The sequence below is a fragment of the Lactuca sativa genome, chromosome 3 (genome assembly GCF_002870075.4).
Source record: "Lactuca sativa cultivar Salinas chromosome 3, Lsat_Salinas_v11, whole genome shotgun sequence".
Lineage (NCBI taxonomy): Eukaryota > Viridiplantae > Streptophyta > Magnoliopsida > Asterales > Asteraceae > Lactuca > Lactuca sativa.
Genome location: NC_056625.2, coordinates 33,700,652 through 33,720,947, shown reverse-complemented (window position 1 = coordinate 33,720,947; position 20,296 = coordinate 33,700,652). Strand labels below are relative to the sequence as shown.

The 20,296-nt window shown below is 35.2% G+C and overlaps 1 protein-coding gene across 1 annotated transcript; it reads right to left on the bottom strand.

Moving 5' to 3' along the window:
- Window positions 1–6,563: 6,563 nt before the first annotated feature.
- On the bottom strand, window positions 6,564–8,061 carry LOC111917259 (uncharacterized). Its single transcript, XM_023912939.3, has 3 exons — window positions 7,476–8,061; window positions 7,114–7,355; window positions 6,564–7,015 (listed from the first exon to the last, which is right to left on the bottom strand). Exons 1-3 carry the CDS (start codon window positions 7,953–7,955, stop codon window positions 6,766–6,768), a joined length of 972 nt encoding a protein of 323 aa, XP_023768707.1. The 5' UTR covers window positions 7,956–8,061; the 3' UTR covers window positions 6,564–6,765.
- Between the last annotated feature and the right edge of the window lie 12,235 nt (window positions 8,062–20,296).

Genomic DNA, 20,296 nt, shown 5'->3' with positions numbered 1-20,296 from the left:
CATTTAATTATATTATAGTTTAAATAATAATGAGGGGTATTTTAATAAAAGATATTTTTAGAAATACACTATTATTTGAGAAATAGACTATTATTTTTGAGAAGTAGAAAGATATGTTTATTTAGAAATAGACTACTATTTTTTTTTTTGAGACAAACAAAAAGAAAACATATATATATATATATATATATATATATATATATATATATATATATATATATATATATATATATATATATATATATATATATATATATATATATATATATATATATATATGTTCAAATGAGAATCACAAAAGAATAAGAACCCTAAGAACTTCTAATTGTAGCTTTTTAAAATAAAATAGGGGCATAATTATAAATATCAAGACATATCAGTTTAGTTTCACAAATAATTTATCAGATCTTGCAAACTAGATCTAAAAGCTAGATCTGATTCTTTCTTTCATAGTTCTAAAAAATTCAACCCATCAATTTTCTCTCTCATTCCACCGGTGGTAGGAACCTCCAGCTGCCGTCGCCGCCGCTGCCGATGTCTACCTCGCCGGAATCCAAGTTTGCACCGTTGCCGTCATCCAGATGTGTAATTTCTACCCGAGATCCACCTGATCGAACCACCAGATACATCGCTAGCTTTGTCCTCCTCCACCTTCAGAGCTATGATGTTTTCCGGTAGCCGCCACCACCGACGACATACCTCCTCCGACGATATCATCTTCTTCATCCTACATCGTCACTCCACCAGATCTACAACCATATCCATCATTTTCTCTCCGTTTTCTTGTGAACCAATAGATCTACATCAGATCTCTCTAGATCTAGATTAGATCTCATCAGATCTGCATCGGATATCACTAGATCTGATGTGTTTGTGCATTTTCAATTCAGATCAGATCTGACCGGCGTACCAGATCTCGAGATTAACAAAGTTTCGAACGCCAAATCTACTACCTAACACCAGATCTTCATCAAATATGATGTGTGCGATGCATTTCATGTATGGATCAGGTGTATCTGGTGCATTTCATGTTGGCTTGCATCAGATTTGATTTTTGAAGATAAATATTCAAAAAAATCAGGCATGTCGATTTTTATAGATAAATCTCCTTTAAGTTTTGTTATTTTACTTGTTTTTCTACTTGCATCTGTTGTAAATCTCTATGATATATGTATGTATATATATATATATATATATATATATATATATATATATATATATATTTGTTGTTTTTTCTGTTAAAGTGTGAATTTGATATTTTAATCTCTCATTTATTGTATAATTGTGTTAATCTTAGTTTTAACTGCTGTTAAGTTATGAATGTATAATTTTTTTGAATTAAAATTTGAATTTATTATACTAGTTTGTGGATTTTCTATATTAAATTGTGTATTAATTGTAATAAGTGTTTTAAGTTAATAATATGGATGTGAATACTATTTTTTGTATTAAAATGTGAATTTAGTGTACTAAATTGTGATTTTTGTGTTTTAAAGTGTGAATTGATTGCATTAAGCTTTGAACTTTCTTTTTAAGCTACGAATTGACTGTATTAAGCTGTGAATTTTCTGTTTGAACTGTAAATTGAGTAGATTAAGCTGTGAATTATGTATATGAAGCTATGAATTTTGTGTATAAACTTTGAATTTAATATATAAAGAGTGTTAAGTTGAAAATATAGTTGTGGATGTTTACTTTTTGTATATTAAACTTTGAATTTTGTGTACTAAACTATGATTTTTGTGTTTTAAACTGTGAATTGACTGCATTAAATTGTGAATTTTCTTCTTAGACTATATTAAACTGTGATTTTTGTGTTTTAAACTGTAAATTAACTGCATTAAACTTTGAATTTTCTTTTTAGACTATGAATTAAGTATATTAAGCTGTGAAATTTTGTGTATTAAATTATGATTTGATTGTATTAAGTTGTGATTATTTTATAATTTTTTTGTTTGTTTTTGAAATAATGTAAATTTTATTCACGGCTTAATATATTAAATTCACAATTTAAAATATGAATGAGTTATGTATAAATTTTTTTTATTAATTTTATTCTGAATATATTTATTTTTATGTTATATAAATATATAAGAATACATTAATTTTAATAATAGTTTTGCGTTAAATTCAAATTGAGTGAAATAAATGGTTTATTAAATTGTAAATGTAGTATTTAAGTTATTAATGCATGACTTTATTTATATTTAAAAGAAAATGATGGTTGCGATGCTAGTACAAGTGGTTAATGGCAATATGTGGTGGTGGTAGTAGTAGAGTTTGAAGTTTTGATTTCTTTCAGTTTGTGAATTATTGTAAAATGGTTTGCACTAAGTTGTGAATTAAACCATAAATGATCAATACAAACTTGTAATTTATATAAGTTTTGTGTTCAAATATGAGAGCATATAAGAATGAAAATATTATACTGCAAAATTTACCATTTTGCCCTTTTTGAATTTTTTTTTTGGATTTTTACATGTTTAATAAGAATATCATATAAGTATTTACTAACTAATGAGGGTTCTTAGGGTTCTTAATCTTTTATGGTTCTCATTTGAACCACTCCCTATATATATATATATATATATATATATATATATATATATATATATATATATATATATATATATAGGAGGGTTCAATTGAGAAAAAAAAGGTTGAGAATGGGGGAATCATTCTCAGCCAATCATTTAATTAGCACCTTAACATAAAATACACGGTAGCAAACTTGTAAATATGATATGATATCTTTCAATCACAGATACGTAACTGTGGATAATTTGATAACAATTCAAATTCATTACTACTCGATTGTTCGTCATCCAAATTTCTTCTCCAAACTTCAACGATCATCCATATTTCTTCAATTAAATCCTCGATCAACATCATCCAGTGTTAACCAATCATCCATCTTCGTCAAAAACACATTCATCAACGTCATTCAACAGTAGACAAAAAAAAAATCGTTTTTGGTTCTTTCAATCCAACCTTCAATTTTGCTTGAATACGAGCATATCTTCAACATCTACGATTAATTATACTCCCAGTATCATTAGATAAACATCATCGATAATCAACAACAGCTTCACTTCATATCATTCACTCAACATCGATCATCAAACAAAAATTTGAAATTAAGGTTAGAAAAACATCAAATCATTTTTTTTTGAAAAATTTCATATAATTATCTATCAATCTACTATTTTGTAAGTTTTAAATAGTCAAAGTATCATGTTTTTAGCATTTTTGAAAAAGCTTACTTGTATGCACTCTAACTATTTGATGAAATGCATAAACTAAATTACCACGTTATATTCACATATGAATATGTTTTCGCACCTTAATCAGTATATGATTATTAAAACACAAAACAAATATATAATTTTATATGTTATTCATATGTGAATAACATATAAAAATTATATATATTTGTGAATATACCTTGTAATATTCATATGTTAATATCATGTGTAATATTCATATGTGAATAAACTATGTAATATTCACATATGAATATATCATCTAATATTCATAAGTGAATATATTATCTAATACTTACAATTGATAATACTATGTAATATTCACAAGTGAATGTATCTTTTAATATTTAAATATGAATATATTGTATCATATTCACAAGGGTATATACTATATATTATTCATATGTGAATATACTGTGTAATATTCATGAATGAATATACCATGCAATATTTAGATGTGACTAGAATGTGTAATATTCACAAGTAAATATACTATATAATATTCACATGTAAATCTACCATATAATATCCATATGTGAATATACTATGTAATATTCATTTGTGAATATACCATGTAATATCACATGTAAATATACAATATAAACAACATATATCATATAATATTCACATATGATTATACATTCATGTGTGAATATATCATGTGATAATTAGAATGTGATAAATCGCTATTATTATGAACTAAAAGTATATTTTTAACATTTTTTTATGTGTATTCAAATGTTTTTCAGGTATCGTTATAACTCAATAAAAGAATAATATTTCAATCAATGGTTTGTTCATATCCTGGTGGTTGACGATTGGTTGACGTAATTGAGAAGATATCATTGACGAAGACAATATGTTTTTATATTCACGTGTAAATGTTATACAATTTAATATATTCTTCATTTTGATCGTGTTAAATTCAAACTCAAATGCAAATGATATTCATTAACCAATACAATGTTGCTTGTCTTAGTATAATGTTGATTTTACATGTAAAATAATATTGTTACAATATACCAAAAAAAAAAAAAAAAACTATTCATAAACCAATTCGTGTAGTGTATTGTTTATTTTTATATATAAAGATTGTATTCACAAAATAAATAAATATACATGTATATTTTATTCACATAAATACAAATAACAGATTACAATGATGTTTTTACTAGTGGGATGGAAGTTAGTAACATCAACAATAAATATGTCGTAATGATTTCTAAACATTATTCATATATGAATACATAGCATGTCATGATGATGTCATCACTAGTAGGAATGAAAATTTAGTGACATCATCAAAACAATTTGCCGCAATGAAGTTAAGTCTCGGAATTGGACGAAATCGCATATTTGATGTAAAATGGTGCGATTTACAAAACTCACCGCTTCGCCGTGACGTACGGTGTTTTTCGGCCATTCGGGACTGTTTAGGGCCTCAAAATGACGTTTTTCTATTTTTATAATTTTCCGAAAAAAAAGTTATCATTTATTCACAAATGAATATAACATTAATAAAAATATATATGCTTATATAATTATTTTATTAACCTAAAAAGATTAGTTGTATGTGAATAAATATACCTTCTTATCAAATACTTTTTTTATCTTTAACTTTATATATTTTATAGTCCTCGGTTTTATTGACAGTTTTATTCATTTGTGAATAATACATATATATATATATATATATATATATATATATATATATATATATATATATATATATATATATATATATATATATATATATATATATATATATATATATATATATATTCACATTTGATTATTACATATATATTCATTTGTGAATATTACATATGTTCACATGCATATATAATTTTTATATGTTATTCACATATGAATTACAAACTTGTTTAGGACCTTAAAACAATGTTTTTTTTTTCGAAAAAAATACATTATTATTTATGAATATTATCTATATTCATTTGTGAATATTACATGTATTCGCATGTGAAAATAATTTTTATATGTTATTCACATATGAATTACATAGTTACTCTGTATTTTTAAAAGACATACATTGATTCTCGTGTAAAGACATATTCACTTGTGAATATTACGTGATATATTTAGTTTATGCATTTCATCGAACAGTTGGCGTGCAAATAAATTAACTTATATAATTATGGTAAAAAAATTAACAATTGAAGCCAATAATTACAACACAAATCAAATCCTATCAAAATTGATCAATAATCAGTAGGTTTAGATCAAAAATTGTGAAATTTTTTTATAAAAAACGAAGTTTTTCAAGCCTGAAAATCGATTTTAAAAAAAATCTTCAAATATATGGTTATCTTGATGCACTTTCGATTGCTATCTGTTTTTTGATATTGGTGAATGTTCGATTGATGAAGTTTCGATGACCGGTGATCGCAAAATGATGTGACATCAATAAATATGGATTATGTTTATCGATTTTGCTTGACATCAATGAAACTGGACAAGATTGAATCACGACTTACACTTAATGGTACGAATAAATGTTTTTGATGATGAATCACAACATTTTGATGAAATAACGAAGATATTTGATGAAGAATTGATGTTTTATGAAGTGTCGATGTTTTTTTGATGATGAACAGGTGACGTTGATGTTTTTTTGATAAAGAACAGATGACGTTGATGAAGAACAGATGATGTTGATGGAGAAGATATGATGTTGATGAAGAACATCGAACGATCCATATGAATGAATAATAGATGTTGTTGATGAAGAACGAATGAACGATTCAGAAAAACAGCGTGTTTTTAATGACTTAATCTATATGTGTTTTACATATATAAAATGATTGGCTAAGAATGATTCCCCCATTCTCAACCTTTTATTATATATATATATATATATATATATATATATATATATATATATATATATAGAGAGAGAGAGAGAGAGAGAGAGAGAGAGAGAGAGAGAGAGAGAGAGAGAGAGAGAGAGAGAGGACAAATCATTGTGGAGTTCATTTCCTAAAAAAGCAAAAGTCATAAATATTTACTATGGCGCTGGTAAGACCGAACTTTACCAATATATGTGAAAAGCTTAGAAAGATAAGCTAAACCCGTGTCCAGTTAAAAATTAATGGATTGGAAAATATTAATCATTTAGTTTTTTTTTTTAATTATAGACAAAATACTTAAATTTTTTTTTTATGCATGTTCTCTATTTAAAGTCGTGCACTGTGAGTTTTTTTTATTTAATTTAATATAGATGTTGCTTTCTATCTTTCCTGCTACAATCTCTCTTTATTTCTTTCTTACAAGAAACAAACCTTTTGTGTTTACTCCATTAAATTTCAGCCTTCATACTTAAAAGCGTACACGATGACATTTATTTAATCCAAAATCACTTCCTAGAGAAATCTTTAACTTGCACGATAGAAGACTACTAAGCAATTAAACTTCTGCATCGCTCGAATGATCGGGTCTCTCCCTTAATTAAACCACTTAAATCTTATCATAAAGGTTGAAGGCATTATATATAACTGCTTACGAATTGATGGATATGTTTGCTGATCTCTTCAGGTTTTTCTTCATGAAGAAAATGACCTACACCTTGCAGTACGGTTACATCGTCTAAAAGAGGCACATCTTTTTTGAACCCTCCTTTTTCTATATAGTCTCTAGCACCCATCGAGTTGTAGGTCAGGTCAAGGTCACCCACGATGAACTTAACAGGTACCTTCACTTGAGCTCCAGTCCATGGGCCAGTTAGCTCCCAGTTCCTGTAAATCCACAAAAAGAGTTTTCTTTTTTGTCCATTTTTACTAAATTAAACAACTTCAACTTAATTATATAGCTAGGTAGTTCGAATCTAACTTACAAGTTCAAAGCTCGATAGTAGTTTAGACCTCCGGTGAAGCCAGTTTTTTCATATTTGCTTGTGTAGTATTCAAGATCTTCTTTGGACATCCATGAAGGCAAGATTATAGGATCATCAGGTGAGGTTCCGAACCCAATACCTTTGGGTAGAAAAAGGGGGGCAGGTTTGCGATAATTGAAGAAATCATTTAATACTCTATCTGTACCCCATACCGCAAATTCACCTTCGATTTCTCCAGGTTCCTAGAACATATTCATGTGCATATAGAGTGGTGAAGGATAGTTAAAGTGACGCAGGTGGTTGTGTGTGGAGTGTGGTGAAGGTGTTGCTGATGGGAGAATTAATTGAAGAATTAATAGAACCTGAAATCTGATGATGTAGTAATCGTTTCCATAGAGAGCACGAAGTCCATCGATAGGTTTGAACTTAGGATTCCTTGGACTGAAAGGGACACTCATATTCACCAAGGCCTTTACTTTATCTGGCCGATAAAGACACAAAGCCCAGGCAATCATTGCACCCCAGTCATGTCCCACCACAAATACCTTGTCCTCGCCCGGAGCAGCCACAGTGTGGATGAGCGCCACCAGATCTCCAACCACATGAAGGGTAGTGAACAAGGTGGGATCGGAGACAGGGGCACCAGTGGTGTCACCGTAACCACGGAGATCGGGTGCCACAGCACGGTAACCATGTGAGGCGAGATAGAGAATCTGGTGGCGCCAGGTGTACCAGAGCTCTGGGAAGCCATGGATGAAGAGGATGGTTGGGCCTGTGCCAAGCTCTGCTACATGCATGTTTATGCCGTTCACTGCTACCATCTTGTGTTGGATCTTCTCCATTTTGTATTTCTGTGTGTGTTTTGTGGTTTTTTTGGTTATGTGTGTAAATGTTTTTGAAAACTAGTGTGTGGATATATACTCCTGATGTGTGGTTCCTGTAAGATGTGGAAGATGTGAAATGGCGGCCCTGTTAACGAAAACATTTAATAATTTTTAAAACATAAAGTAATACTAGGTTCTTACGTAAAAGTGAATCAATAATACATAAATATATTTTTTTAATCTGAACAGAATTATATTCGAGTTATTTATGAAAAAAAAGACAAAAGTGTGATCCAATAAATTATATTGTGTTTATTGAGTTTTTAATCTAATAATAGTGATTACAAAACTTAATTACTTGATTATTGTACTTTGAATTTTATTTACCAAATGATGGTAAAAACCAATATGGCCCCACTTTTTATTCAATAACAGTGTTAGGTATCACGACGTTTTTGTTTAGTAGACACACCTATAATAAGAGGAACACCGTCCCGACTAGCCGTTATGGTAAACCTCATTACCACTACAAACGGCAAACAACATATTACATATATCATAGCCAATGAAAACCGATGTCGACCCCCTTTTTGACCATACTAACGGTCAAATTTTCAAAATAATTATAATAATATTTTTTTACCTATAAATAAATCTCATTTACCTCAAATTCATTCATTATATTTTTTTCTTTTTTTTATATTTTATAAAATTTCGATACTTTCTAAAAAAATAGATATGTTCGACCGGTCCAACGATAATGATGATGATGATGAGTTTGCAGAAGGTTCTTGCAGATATTAATTGTGTTTACCAGCTAAGCGAAAACACATACAACTTCGAAAATACTTGGCGAATTATATATACGATGATAACGAAGATGAAGAATAGTGAATTTAGAGGGGAAAATGTATTTTTTTTTCATCTTGTAATGTCTTTTTTTCTTTTTTTTTTTAGTTTTTAAACGTTATTTCTTTTTTCTTTCTTGTAATATTTTTTTAGTTTTTAAATGTTCGGTTTAATTACATTACTATGTTTTATTTAAATAAAATGTTTTATTAAAAGTATTTCATATATTTGATATATACTTGACCCGATTGTTGTATGGTCCTTTTAGGTTGCATTCACCAAAGCAACTTGACAGGATGATTTATGGAGAGAGAGAGAGAGAGCGCGCGCGAGAGAGAGAGAGAGAGAGAGAGAGAGAAAGAGGATATTATGGTTTATTAATATATATTGTATGAATAATATATTAAGAGAGAAATCATATTGTTTAATTAATATTGGTCAAGAATTAATTTTGTGGCTAAAAGAGATTAATTAAATAAAGGGGACTAGAATCGCCCAAGGGAGTGGACAATTTGGAAATCGCCCAAGGGCCCTATTCCAGAAGGTTCTTGGAGCTGCTTAGGGCCTAAGTTATCCAATTAGGGTTTTGACTGAAACCCTAGCAGCTCAGCTATTTAAGGACCCCTAGGGCTTCAGTTTGCGGCTACCATAAGAACCCCTAGAGTTCCTATAGCCGAAATTGTGCCTCCATACTCTCTCTTCTTGATCATCTTCTTTCCTTGGTGTTTGTGAGTCATTAGAGGTATTACAATTGTGATACTAAGCTCTTGAAGATTGAAGATTCTTGCTACTATCAAAAGGTAATCATCTAAACTTGTTTTAGTTGTAGATTTCGATTTTTATAGTATGTTAGATTAGGGTTTGCAGGATTTGGATAAATTTGCATGTACAATAGCGAAACCTAGATCCAAAGCTTTAAGGTTTTGCATATGCACATAGGAATGTTCTTTTGATCAAAACCCATCAATGTTTTCGTAAACTAGCTTGGTTTCTATTGTATTTGATGCATTGTATGTTTGTTCATTGCTTGAATTCGATTTTTTGGCTTCTGCCTGATAGACTCGTCGAGTCCCAAGTTGAACTCGACGAGTCCAAATGGGGACTCAGCGAGTCGGGCTGTCAGACAGATGGATTTTCGGGATTTTGGCTTATTTTGACTTGGGATAATTACCAAAAATGATTTTAATTAATAAAATCCGATTTTTATTGATTCAATGTGATTATCTTAGTCAAAATAAAAGATATTTATCATTTAATTAGATAATTATTGTCTTATTTGATAAACCCTAATTATTTGAATTATTTGATTAATTATCTTGCATGAAATTGGATTAGGTCAAAATTAGATAATCACCAATTAATTGTTTAATTATATTATTTGAATTTTGATATAGATAGTTTTGAAATGTTTCAAAACTTGCCCTCAAGTTTTGGATTTTTTTTATTAAAAGTTTAATTTTGAAATAATTAAATTCCAAACCCTAGAATTTTACAAGTTTAAAATTCATCCATATACTATTATAATATTATATGAATAATTATTATATATGTATAAGATAAATGCTAGTATTACCGTTAGTATGCCTCATTCACGAAGCCGGTCTATAAGGGGGTATAAGGTTGTTGCCTATAAAATGTCAGATTAATGGGTGTCCACTCTCACCCACCGCTTCTTTGATTGGTGGAGGGTCGTTAGCTGAACGGGTAGTATAGGGAAACTAATTCCTCATTAAAAGTAGAATGATTAATAAAGTAACTAAATGTTTTTATAAAATTCCCAATCTTAGTTACTTTAGGAAAAATATGAATTTGATGCTATTCAATGAAATTACACTTTGTACCCTTGCTAAGATGTTAGTGGAGCGTGTGTGGTTAACCGGCACACTAATTTGGCTCTAAGCAAAGGTGGAAAAGGGTGACTCGATGTTTGTCATAGATCAATGGAGCGTGTGTGGCTAATCGGCACATTGATTAGGTGACTATAACATTGGGGCACCATATACATTTGCATGGTTATTCATACCTTGTTTGTGATCCTCGGTATCCCAGTCAGAAACTTGAAGGGCATATCGATATTTAAACATTCCATTGAAAAGTTCAATGAATCTCAAAAGATCTACGAGTTTTCAATACATTTAAAACTTAATTTCTTTTGTTTTTCATGGAGGAAATTATTGAATCGTCATTCACTTACCTTCAAATTATTTGTTGTTTAGATTACGACATCCCTCTTCTAAATTGCAAATAATGTTGTTGGATCCTAGCCCTAATTTCTCATTTGGGTGTTTAATTGGGGATTATTATGTAATCAAAATTTGTCTCCTTTCCTTTTCAGATGCCGAACTCAAACAACAACGCTTCAGGCTCAACCTCTTCTAGCTCATTCTCACTCATGAACTTGTGTGGGAGGGTGATCTTCGATGGGAAAAATTTTATAGATTGGATACGTAACATCTGAATGGTTACCCGCTACGATGACAAGGAGTATATACTCGACAAGGAGCCGAAGGAAGTGAATGTCAACACTGCTACTCCCGAGGAGACCGTTGCCTTCGAGGCCCACAAGCGAGATTTTATGAAAGTCCATTGCATCATGCTCGCGAGTATGACTGCAGAACTCCAAAAGTCCTACGAGGACTACCATCCATATGAGATGCACCAGGATTTGCTAGACAGGTACCACCAAAGTGCCATGCAGGAGAGGTACGAGATCATCACTTCGATGATCACGACCAAGATGAGGGACGAAGAGTCTGTCACTGCTCATCTGCAGAAAATGCTAAGATATGTCGATCGCCTGCTAAAGTTAAATGTTAACTTCGATGAAGAGTTGGCGATTGATATCATTCTCCACTCCTAGCCACCGTATTTCAACCAGTTTCTCATCACCTACCACATGAACAAAGAGGAGGTCAGCTTTAGCAAGCTTCAAGGCTTGTTGAGGACTGCTGAGAGCAACCTCAAGGATAAATCCGTTGCATCAACTCCCTCTACAGTTGACTCCGTCTTGGCTAGTGGGTAGGGGAAGGGTAAGAAAAGGAAGGCTCCTTCTAAGAGCCACCATAAGGGAAGCTCCCGTTATGGCACCTCTTTTAGTGGAACCAAGGCTGATCCCGCTGGATCCACCTCCAAACCTAAGGATGCAGAATGCTACCACTGCCGTGACAAAGGGCATTGGAAACGAAGCTGCCTAAAATATCTGCAAGATATCAAGGATGGGAATATTGTCACGACTAGGAATTCTAAGGTTTTGTAAACATTGACAAGGGTAACAATTGTGACCAAAACTTGAAAGTAGGCATGATGTTTATTCAATGAAAACAAAATTTCATCAAACACTTTATACAAACATTTCAAATGATCAACAAAAGATTGGAAACCCTAGAAATCCCTGTTTAAGTCCAATATGGACTAGGATTTGCTTATTGGGTCTAATGGACCAATAAGCTTCCAATTTGACTATTTTGGGCTTAGGACCCTTAAATGGGCCCTAATTGGACCCACTTCCATAAAACATAACATTTTGGGCCTTAATGAATCCAAAATGAATTGGTTTACCTCTTTTGGGCCTTAATGGGCCATAACAAACCTAGTTAGCCCTAATGCGCCATAAATCAATTCTTTTGTACAAAATTAGGCTGTAAGCTACCCTAAGGGCCCAATGGGCTGAAAGCTTTCTCATAGACCTCTTATTTTCGATCAAAGCCAAGATTGAGCCCAAAAATCATTTTTCCTTCACCTCATTTGGCCATTCTCGGCCCAAGTAAAAAAAAAGAAATGAATGAATGGCCATGACACCTCAATGTTGTTTAGGGGTTAATTATGGGATTACCCAACAAACAACCATGCAAAATCTCATGTACCCATGCAATTTTCTCTTTTCTCCCTTCTTCTTTTCTTGTTTCGGCCGAAGACAAACAAACACACACATACACACACATTTCATCAACTTCTTTCAAACACACTCTCTCTAGAAAAGCTTCTTCTTCTCTACAAATTTTCGAAGATCTAAGGTGGATCAAGGAGATTTCCATCAAAAAATCATCTTCCCTTGGTAAGTTCTTACACATCTAAGTTGTATAACTTCATTCTTATGCTAAGAGCGTTCATTCTAAGCATATTTATGATCATACACTTAGAAAACCTCCATAAGTTCAAGATCTATTCATGGAGGGCTTACTAAAGCCGAAACTTCTTCCATTTCTCTTCAAAACCGAACCCACAAACCCAAGGTGAATTCATACCCCCTTGTTTTTCATTTTTACTTGTTTTTGGGGGGAGAATACAAGTATTATGTGATTATCTATGTGTGCTTGCATGCTATATGTGAATTCTTTAGTTTTTGGTTGTGATAATATGAAATATTTGTTATATTTCGAGATCTATAACAAACAGGGTGAAATAATCATGAACAAAACTTGATAAACAAACATACATGATAGATCTAAGGGCTCTTAAGTTAAAGAGGTGAAAAACAAAACCAAAGAACCTTACAAGTGTTATTTTTGCAAAAATAACAAAGATTGGGTGTAAATTGTAAATTTTAGGTATTATGGGAATTATAAGTTGTTTATTAGTATAAAAGCTGATTTTTATGAAAACCATACTTTTCAAAGGGTCAAAATCATAAAATTTGGCATATTGGGCTTTAAATTGGGCCTCATGAGATTTTGGGCCCAAGGTTGCGAAAAAGGGAAATCTTGAGGGGATGAAATGGAAAACTTAACAAACCATGAGTCTAAAACGTAAATAAACTTTTTCAGGGGTTAAAAATGAATTTATTACTAAATTGTACAAAAAATGCAAAGTTTTTTGATTTTATGGTCAAAATTGTAAAACTTACGGAAATTGGGCAAAAAATGTAACTTTTTGCAAATAAAGGGTGGAAACGACAAAAGCAATAGTTTTGGACTGAAATTACTATTCAAATAAAGTTTGGGTGGAAAATGTCAATAAAAATGGTTTAAGGACCAAAAATGTCAACTTTAATAAAAATGGACGAAAACTGTCACTTTTATAGAAAAAGGTGCCACAATGGTTAATCTAAATGTTTTTGGGCCAAATAAACGATTATAACTTTTGGGGTTAAAAATATCAAGTTTATAACGCATGTTTTTAATATATATATATATATATATATATATATATATATATATATATATATATATATATATATATATATATATATATATATATATATAAAGAAAACTTCGTTATAAATCAAACGTTAAAATGTTCGTTATTGCGAATAAACATTTAACATACCATGAACACCAAAAATATGAACTTAAACTCGATAAAATGTAAGCGATTCAAAAGTTGGGCTCAAATACCTTCTATACGTGCTATTGGGTCTTTGTTGCCCAATATCATGTTTATTGGGCCCGATATATTCATACATGCTTATTGGGCCTCATGTGACCTAATTTCATGCCTAAGGGACCCTCAATGGCTTTTACATGCTATTGGGCCTCAGTGGCCCATTGGCATTGCAAGTAAGGTCCAGATCAAACATATGCATGATGGGCCAACATGCCCGTCTCATACTAGACAACCTATGATAGCATACATGAGTAGTGAGCCTCTGCTGTCCTCTTCTCTTCGTCGGTTAGGCTTATCTTTGTCATTCAAATTCAGTTGGATTTAGTGGGAAATAACGGGTGACACTATTAAGTGTCGGTCGTAGTCTGTAGTTATAACCAGAGTCTCCTAGAGGGAGAGCGAGAGTTTGTGTATAGATCTATACGGGAGTGACTCCCCCACACCTGAGCTGTTCGCTACAGTTAGACTCGGCGAGTCTAAGGTGACAAAATCTTAAATCAATTTCGGCATTCGCTAGAATGCCAAGACGGACGAACTAGTCGTTATTATGCATGGTTATAACGACTCACATAGAGATCTAACACCGTCTAAGTAATCAGGGGAAAACATATTCATTCGTTGTGACGATATAATGATACAAAACTATCATACTATTTATATCGGAAAACATCGTGTTTTCCAGGGGAACAACATTATTCACTCCTATACACAACAACAATAATACGATAATCAATTTTGAATAAAAATCACTTTTGCTTGTTTTGAAATCACATACACATGCACCTATGGACAGAAAAGGGCGTGCCATTTACCATGCTTACACAAAAGGGCATGCCATTTGAATGGACAGAAAAGCAGGAGGTTGCCTTCCGAACTCTGAAGCGAGCTCTCTCTAGTGCACCAGTACTATCATTACTAGAGGGAACAGAGGACTTCGTAGTTTACTACGATGCTTCGAATCAAGGTTTAGGCTGTGTACTCATGCAGCGTGGAAAGGTGATAGCTTATGCATCCCGACAACTAAAGACACATGAGGTGAATTATACCACCCATGATCTCGAATTGGGAGCTATGGTCTTCGCCTTGAAGATTTGGAGGCACTACCTTTATGGTACAAAGTGCACCATTTTAACCGACCACAGAGTCTCTAACATATTTTAAATCAAAAGGAGTTAAACATGAGGCAGTGACGATGGGTTGAGCTGCTAAACGATTATGAGTGTGAAATCAAGTACCATCCAGGCAAGGCTAACGTGGTAGCTGATGCCTTGAGTCGGAAAGAATACTCAAATCATTGTGTGAAGACTCTTTCAATAACCATTCAATCCCATCTGTCCTCACAAATCAAAGCAGCCCAGTTCGATGCCATAAAGATAGAAAATAGAACAAGCGAAGTGTTACGTGGAATGGAAAAGAACTTCGAAGTCAAGGAGGACGGAGCATATTATTTCATGAACCGAATTTGGATCCTTAAACTTAGGGGATTCAGAGAGATAGTCATGAATGAAGCCCATAAGTCCATCCGGGTTCAGATAAAATGTATTTGGATATCAAGCAACAATATTGGTGGCCTAACATGAAGGCAGAAATTGCCACTTACGTTAGCAAGTGCCTCACTTGTGCTAAAGTGAAGGTAGAATATTAGAAGCCCTCGGGACTATTACGACAACTGCTAATACCCGAGTGGAAATGCGATAGGATTACTATGGACTTTGTGACCAAATTGCCCAAGATAACAGATGGATTGGATACCATATGGGTAATAGTCGACAGGTTGACAAGATACACTCATTTCCTGCTAATAAAGGAGTCATACAAGATGGAACACTTGAAGAGAATCTACATCAAATAAATCGTGAGACTCCATGGAGTACCAATATCTATCATCTCAGATCGAGATAGTAGACTCACTTCACGCTTTTGACAATCACTTCAGAAATCTATGGGAATACAACTCAACATGAGCACTGCCTACCACCTACAAACCGATGGTCAAAGTGAGCGAACCATTCAAACGCTTGAAGATATGCTTCGTGCATGTGTGATAGACTTTGGAAGGTCGTGGGATACCCATTAGCCTTTAATTGAGTTTTCGTACAACAACAATTATCACTTAAGCATTAAAGTGGCTCCTTTTGAAGCATTATATGGGCGTAAATGTAAATCACCGTTGTGTTGGGCTGAGATAGGTGACACTCAGCTAGCAAGAGGACAGACATCAAGCAATGCATTAATAGGACCAGAAATCATACGCGAAACGACAGAGAAGACAGTTCAAATTAGAGCTCGGCTTCAAACATCATGAGACTGACAGAAGAGCTACGCTGATAAATAACGAAAGCCCTTCGAATTTCGAGTCGGGATCGGGTGTTGTTAAAAGTATCTCCCTGGAAAGGGTTGATTCGTTTTGGGAAACGGGGAAAACTAAACCCACGTTACATGGAACCATTCAAGATTCTTGCCCGAATCGGTCCAGTGGCTTATAGACTGCAACTACCTGCTGAACTCAGCATTGTACAGCCCGTGTTCCATGTTTCCAATTTGAAGAAGTGCTTATCTGATGAAACTCTCGTCATCCCATTGGAAGAAATCGAAATCAACGAGAATCTCATGTTTATTGAGAAACCAGTTGAAATCATGGACAGGGAAGTGAAGCGTACTAAGCAAAGTCACATTCCGATTGTGAAAGTTCGGTGGAACGCAAAACTTGGACCGGAATTCACATTGGAATGCGAAGACCAGACGAAACAAAAGTTGTAACGACCCAAAAATCACGACTAAAAATTTCTTTTAAAACATTACTAAAACCATATTTACAAAACTGTATCATAAGTCATAACATAATTTTTAGAGTATTAATTCAAAACATAATCTCATTATCAGAGTCAAACATCCCCAGGCTAACTGACCATGGTGTGTGCACTGCAATCTTCCCGAGCTCCTCTTTTGAAAACCGAGTACCTGAAACCAAAACTAAAAACCGTAAGCACGAAGCTTAGTGAGCTCCCCCAATCTACCACATACCACACAATAACATATAAAGCACATACTGGGCCTTGCCCACCGCATCGGACCGAAGTCCGGACTAACTGGGGCCTTGCCCCCTACATCGGACCGAAGTCCGAAGCTGACTGGGACCTTGTCCCCTACATCGGACCGAAGTCCGAAGCTGACTGGGACCTTGTCCCCTACATTGGACCGAAGCTGACTGGGACCTTGTCCCCTACATCGGACCGAAGTCCGAAGCTGACTGGGACCTCTGTCCCCAACATCGGGCCGAAGTCCGAAGCTGACTGAACATAGCATAAAAATATCAACTAGCATAAACACATAAATCCTGTCTGAGCCACGGAGGCGTCAAACATACTAGCTACTGCATTAGACCGAAGTCCAGAAACTACGGCTAACTGAACGGGCCGACATTGTGTCCTTAGACCCGTTCCTACTGTAGGGAAACTCACCTGAGACTGCTGACTGATGCTGCTAGTCCTTGACTGCTACTTGACCTCTGCCTTCGAACTGCTGCTCCATTAGCTCCTCGAGCTACCAATGCCAAAATAACACTTAGTCCAACTGACCTCCAAAGGTCAACTAGGTCAACTCTAGTCAAGGTCAAAATCCTGGTCAAAGTCAACCTTCCAGGTTAACCCTACTCGTCGAGTCCACCTAATAACTCGCCGAGTTCATATGCTCAGGGTCCTATTCGCGACCCGACTCGCCGAGTCAGTCCATGACTCGCCGAGTCAACTATTTCCGAGTCCTGACCTGTCCAACTCGCTGAGTCTCCACCTGACTCACTGATTCGAGTCTTAACTCGAAGGGTTTGGGACTACGCGGCCTGACTCGCCGAGTCTAAGAATAGACTCGCCGAGCACAAGGCAATCTTCAACCAACTCGTCGAGTTGTTCTTCCAACTCGCCGAGTTCATGCCTAACTTCATCTGACTCGACGAGCTGTTCATCCCACTCGTCAAGTTCCTCCTCATCTTCAAGATACTCGCCGAGTCCACTCGAAGGACTCGCCGAGTCTATTCAGTCCTTAATCCATGCAGTGGCTTTTCGAGCCAAACAGGGCTTCCAACTCATAGATCCATACTTCTAAGGCCTATCCCCCACGTAAAGTGGCAAACTTTACGTGTAGATTAAGAGATCTAGGCTCAAAACACATTCAAACTAAGGTTTATGGCAAACATACTTCTTTAACATACCAAGGGCTGATACTTTAGGGGATTCTAGACCAAAACAAGCATGGGTCTGAGGTAGCAACCTCAGATCTGGACCTCTAACTCGAAATGGTTACATATCATACCAAAATGTCCAAAACTCACTCATAAGAATAGATCTAGGTGCAAAGGGAGTCCAAACAACATCTTATTACCTCCAATTGGTCTGAAATGTCATCTCAATCCCGGATCTACAGTCCCTTCTTGCACCTCCAATGCCTTTCTTCCTTCTCCAAGCTTCAAAAGCTTCACCAAGGGTAGATCTTGCTCCAAAACGATTATGGCGGCTAGGGTTTAGTGATATGTGCTAGAGAGGCAATAAAGGAACCCTAGGGGAGATAATGAGACGTTTAAATAAGCTCCAAATCCCGGATTTAGGGTTTTCCTTGCTCAGACCAGACTCGCCGAGTCACTTTGGCCGACTCGAGTCGGTCGCTTATACCTCAACCCGGATCCCGCTCGGACTCGCCGAGTCCCTCCTTGAACTCGCCGAGTCTCCCCTTAAAATTGGGGTTTTCTTTATTTACTTGGCTTTCCAAACTTTGGGTGTTACAACTCTCCCCCACTTAAACTAAACTTCATCCTCGAAGTTTGCTATGACCAACTGTCCTGCGAACTACCTCCAACTCTCTGCCTGGGAAATCTAACACCCCCCCCCCCCTATTGACCATCACTCTAGCCACTCATAGTGTTGGCCACTACTGCTGGTACATACTGAATCCTTCTCTTTTCCATAATTTTCTTAATGTTACTTCCTCCGACTGAGGATTCTGTTACCCCTCATCCGCCTACCGGATGCACTGAGACCTCCCTGGTCCAAATATTCTGCCAATATCTGAGTTACCGGACTCCCACCGGTCACTACACTCCATCGCAATCTCCTAGTCGCTCCCAGCGACTCCGCAAGATTCCTCGACTATTTATAACTGTTCTGTCCACTCTGCTACTCATACTGAAACGATGCTGCTGGAACCAGCTTGCTTATCTCCCATCTGATTACTCAACTCCTACTAACTCAAGCCTTCCATCCTTAAGGAAAAGCTGCCTGCCTAGCTATCCTTACAGATCACTTATACTTGGAAGAAGGCTCCACTGATCCTGCTGAGAGGGACTTGCCATTACCAAATGAACCAACTATACTAACACTGACCATCACACTGCAACTATCCGAAGCACATAACTGCCTGCAACACCGAGTTGCCTAAAACACCGAGCTGCCTGAAACACTGAACTGCCTGAAACACTGAACTGACTGATACACTGAGCTGCCTGAAACACTGAACTGCCTGAAACACTGAACTGACTGAAACACTGAGCTGCCTGAAACACTGAACTGCCTGAAACACTGAATTCCAACTCAACTGTGGAGTCAAAGGACCCCCCACTTAGTCGCTCCCATGACTTCTGAACGAAATCTTTCTCTGGAACTAGTTTCCACTAGTTATCCTGTCACTGTGGCTCTAACATCCTTTCGATCCAACCGATCGGGTCCATACGTCACATCCTGACATCATCAATTCCACGACTAACAACACGATGGCTCCCAGACTGACGGTAGCCCTTAACATGCCCGAACCCCATCGGTCCACTACTACTCTGATCTCATAACTGAAATACTTGGAAATCCGAAATCTAACCCATGGATTCCCATATCCTCACTGCTGCACCCGAACGGGTGGGAACTACTGCTTTCCCGCGTCCAACAACGCGCTCATGTTGCCTACCAATCTGATAAAGGGCACGGCTACACCCGCGGACTTACAACTCTCTAATACTATATGGCTGCTAATGAATGCTACGGCTACCCCCGCAGACTTACAACACCACTACTACTATCTGACTGCTAGTGAATGCTACGGCTACCCCCGCAGACTTACAACACTACTACTACTATCTGACTGCTAGTGAATGCTACGGCTACCCCCGCAGACTTACAACACTACTACTACTACCTGACTGCTAGTGA

Excerpts from the sequence above, each read along its gene's own strand:
- LOC111917259 (XM_023912939.3), bottom strand. The coding sequence starts at position 7,955 with ATGGAGAAGATCCAACACAAGATGGTAGCAGTGAACGGCATAAACATG. Across the intron at positions 7,356-7,475 it reads ACTACATCATCAGATTTCAG|GAACCTGGAGAAATCGAAGG; the intron begins GTTCTATTAATT and ends AATATGTTCTAG. Across the intron at positions 7,016-7,113 it reads TACTATCGAGCTTTGAACTT|GAACTGGGAGCTAACTGGCC; the intron begins GTAAGTTAGATT and ends GTGGATTTACAG.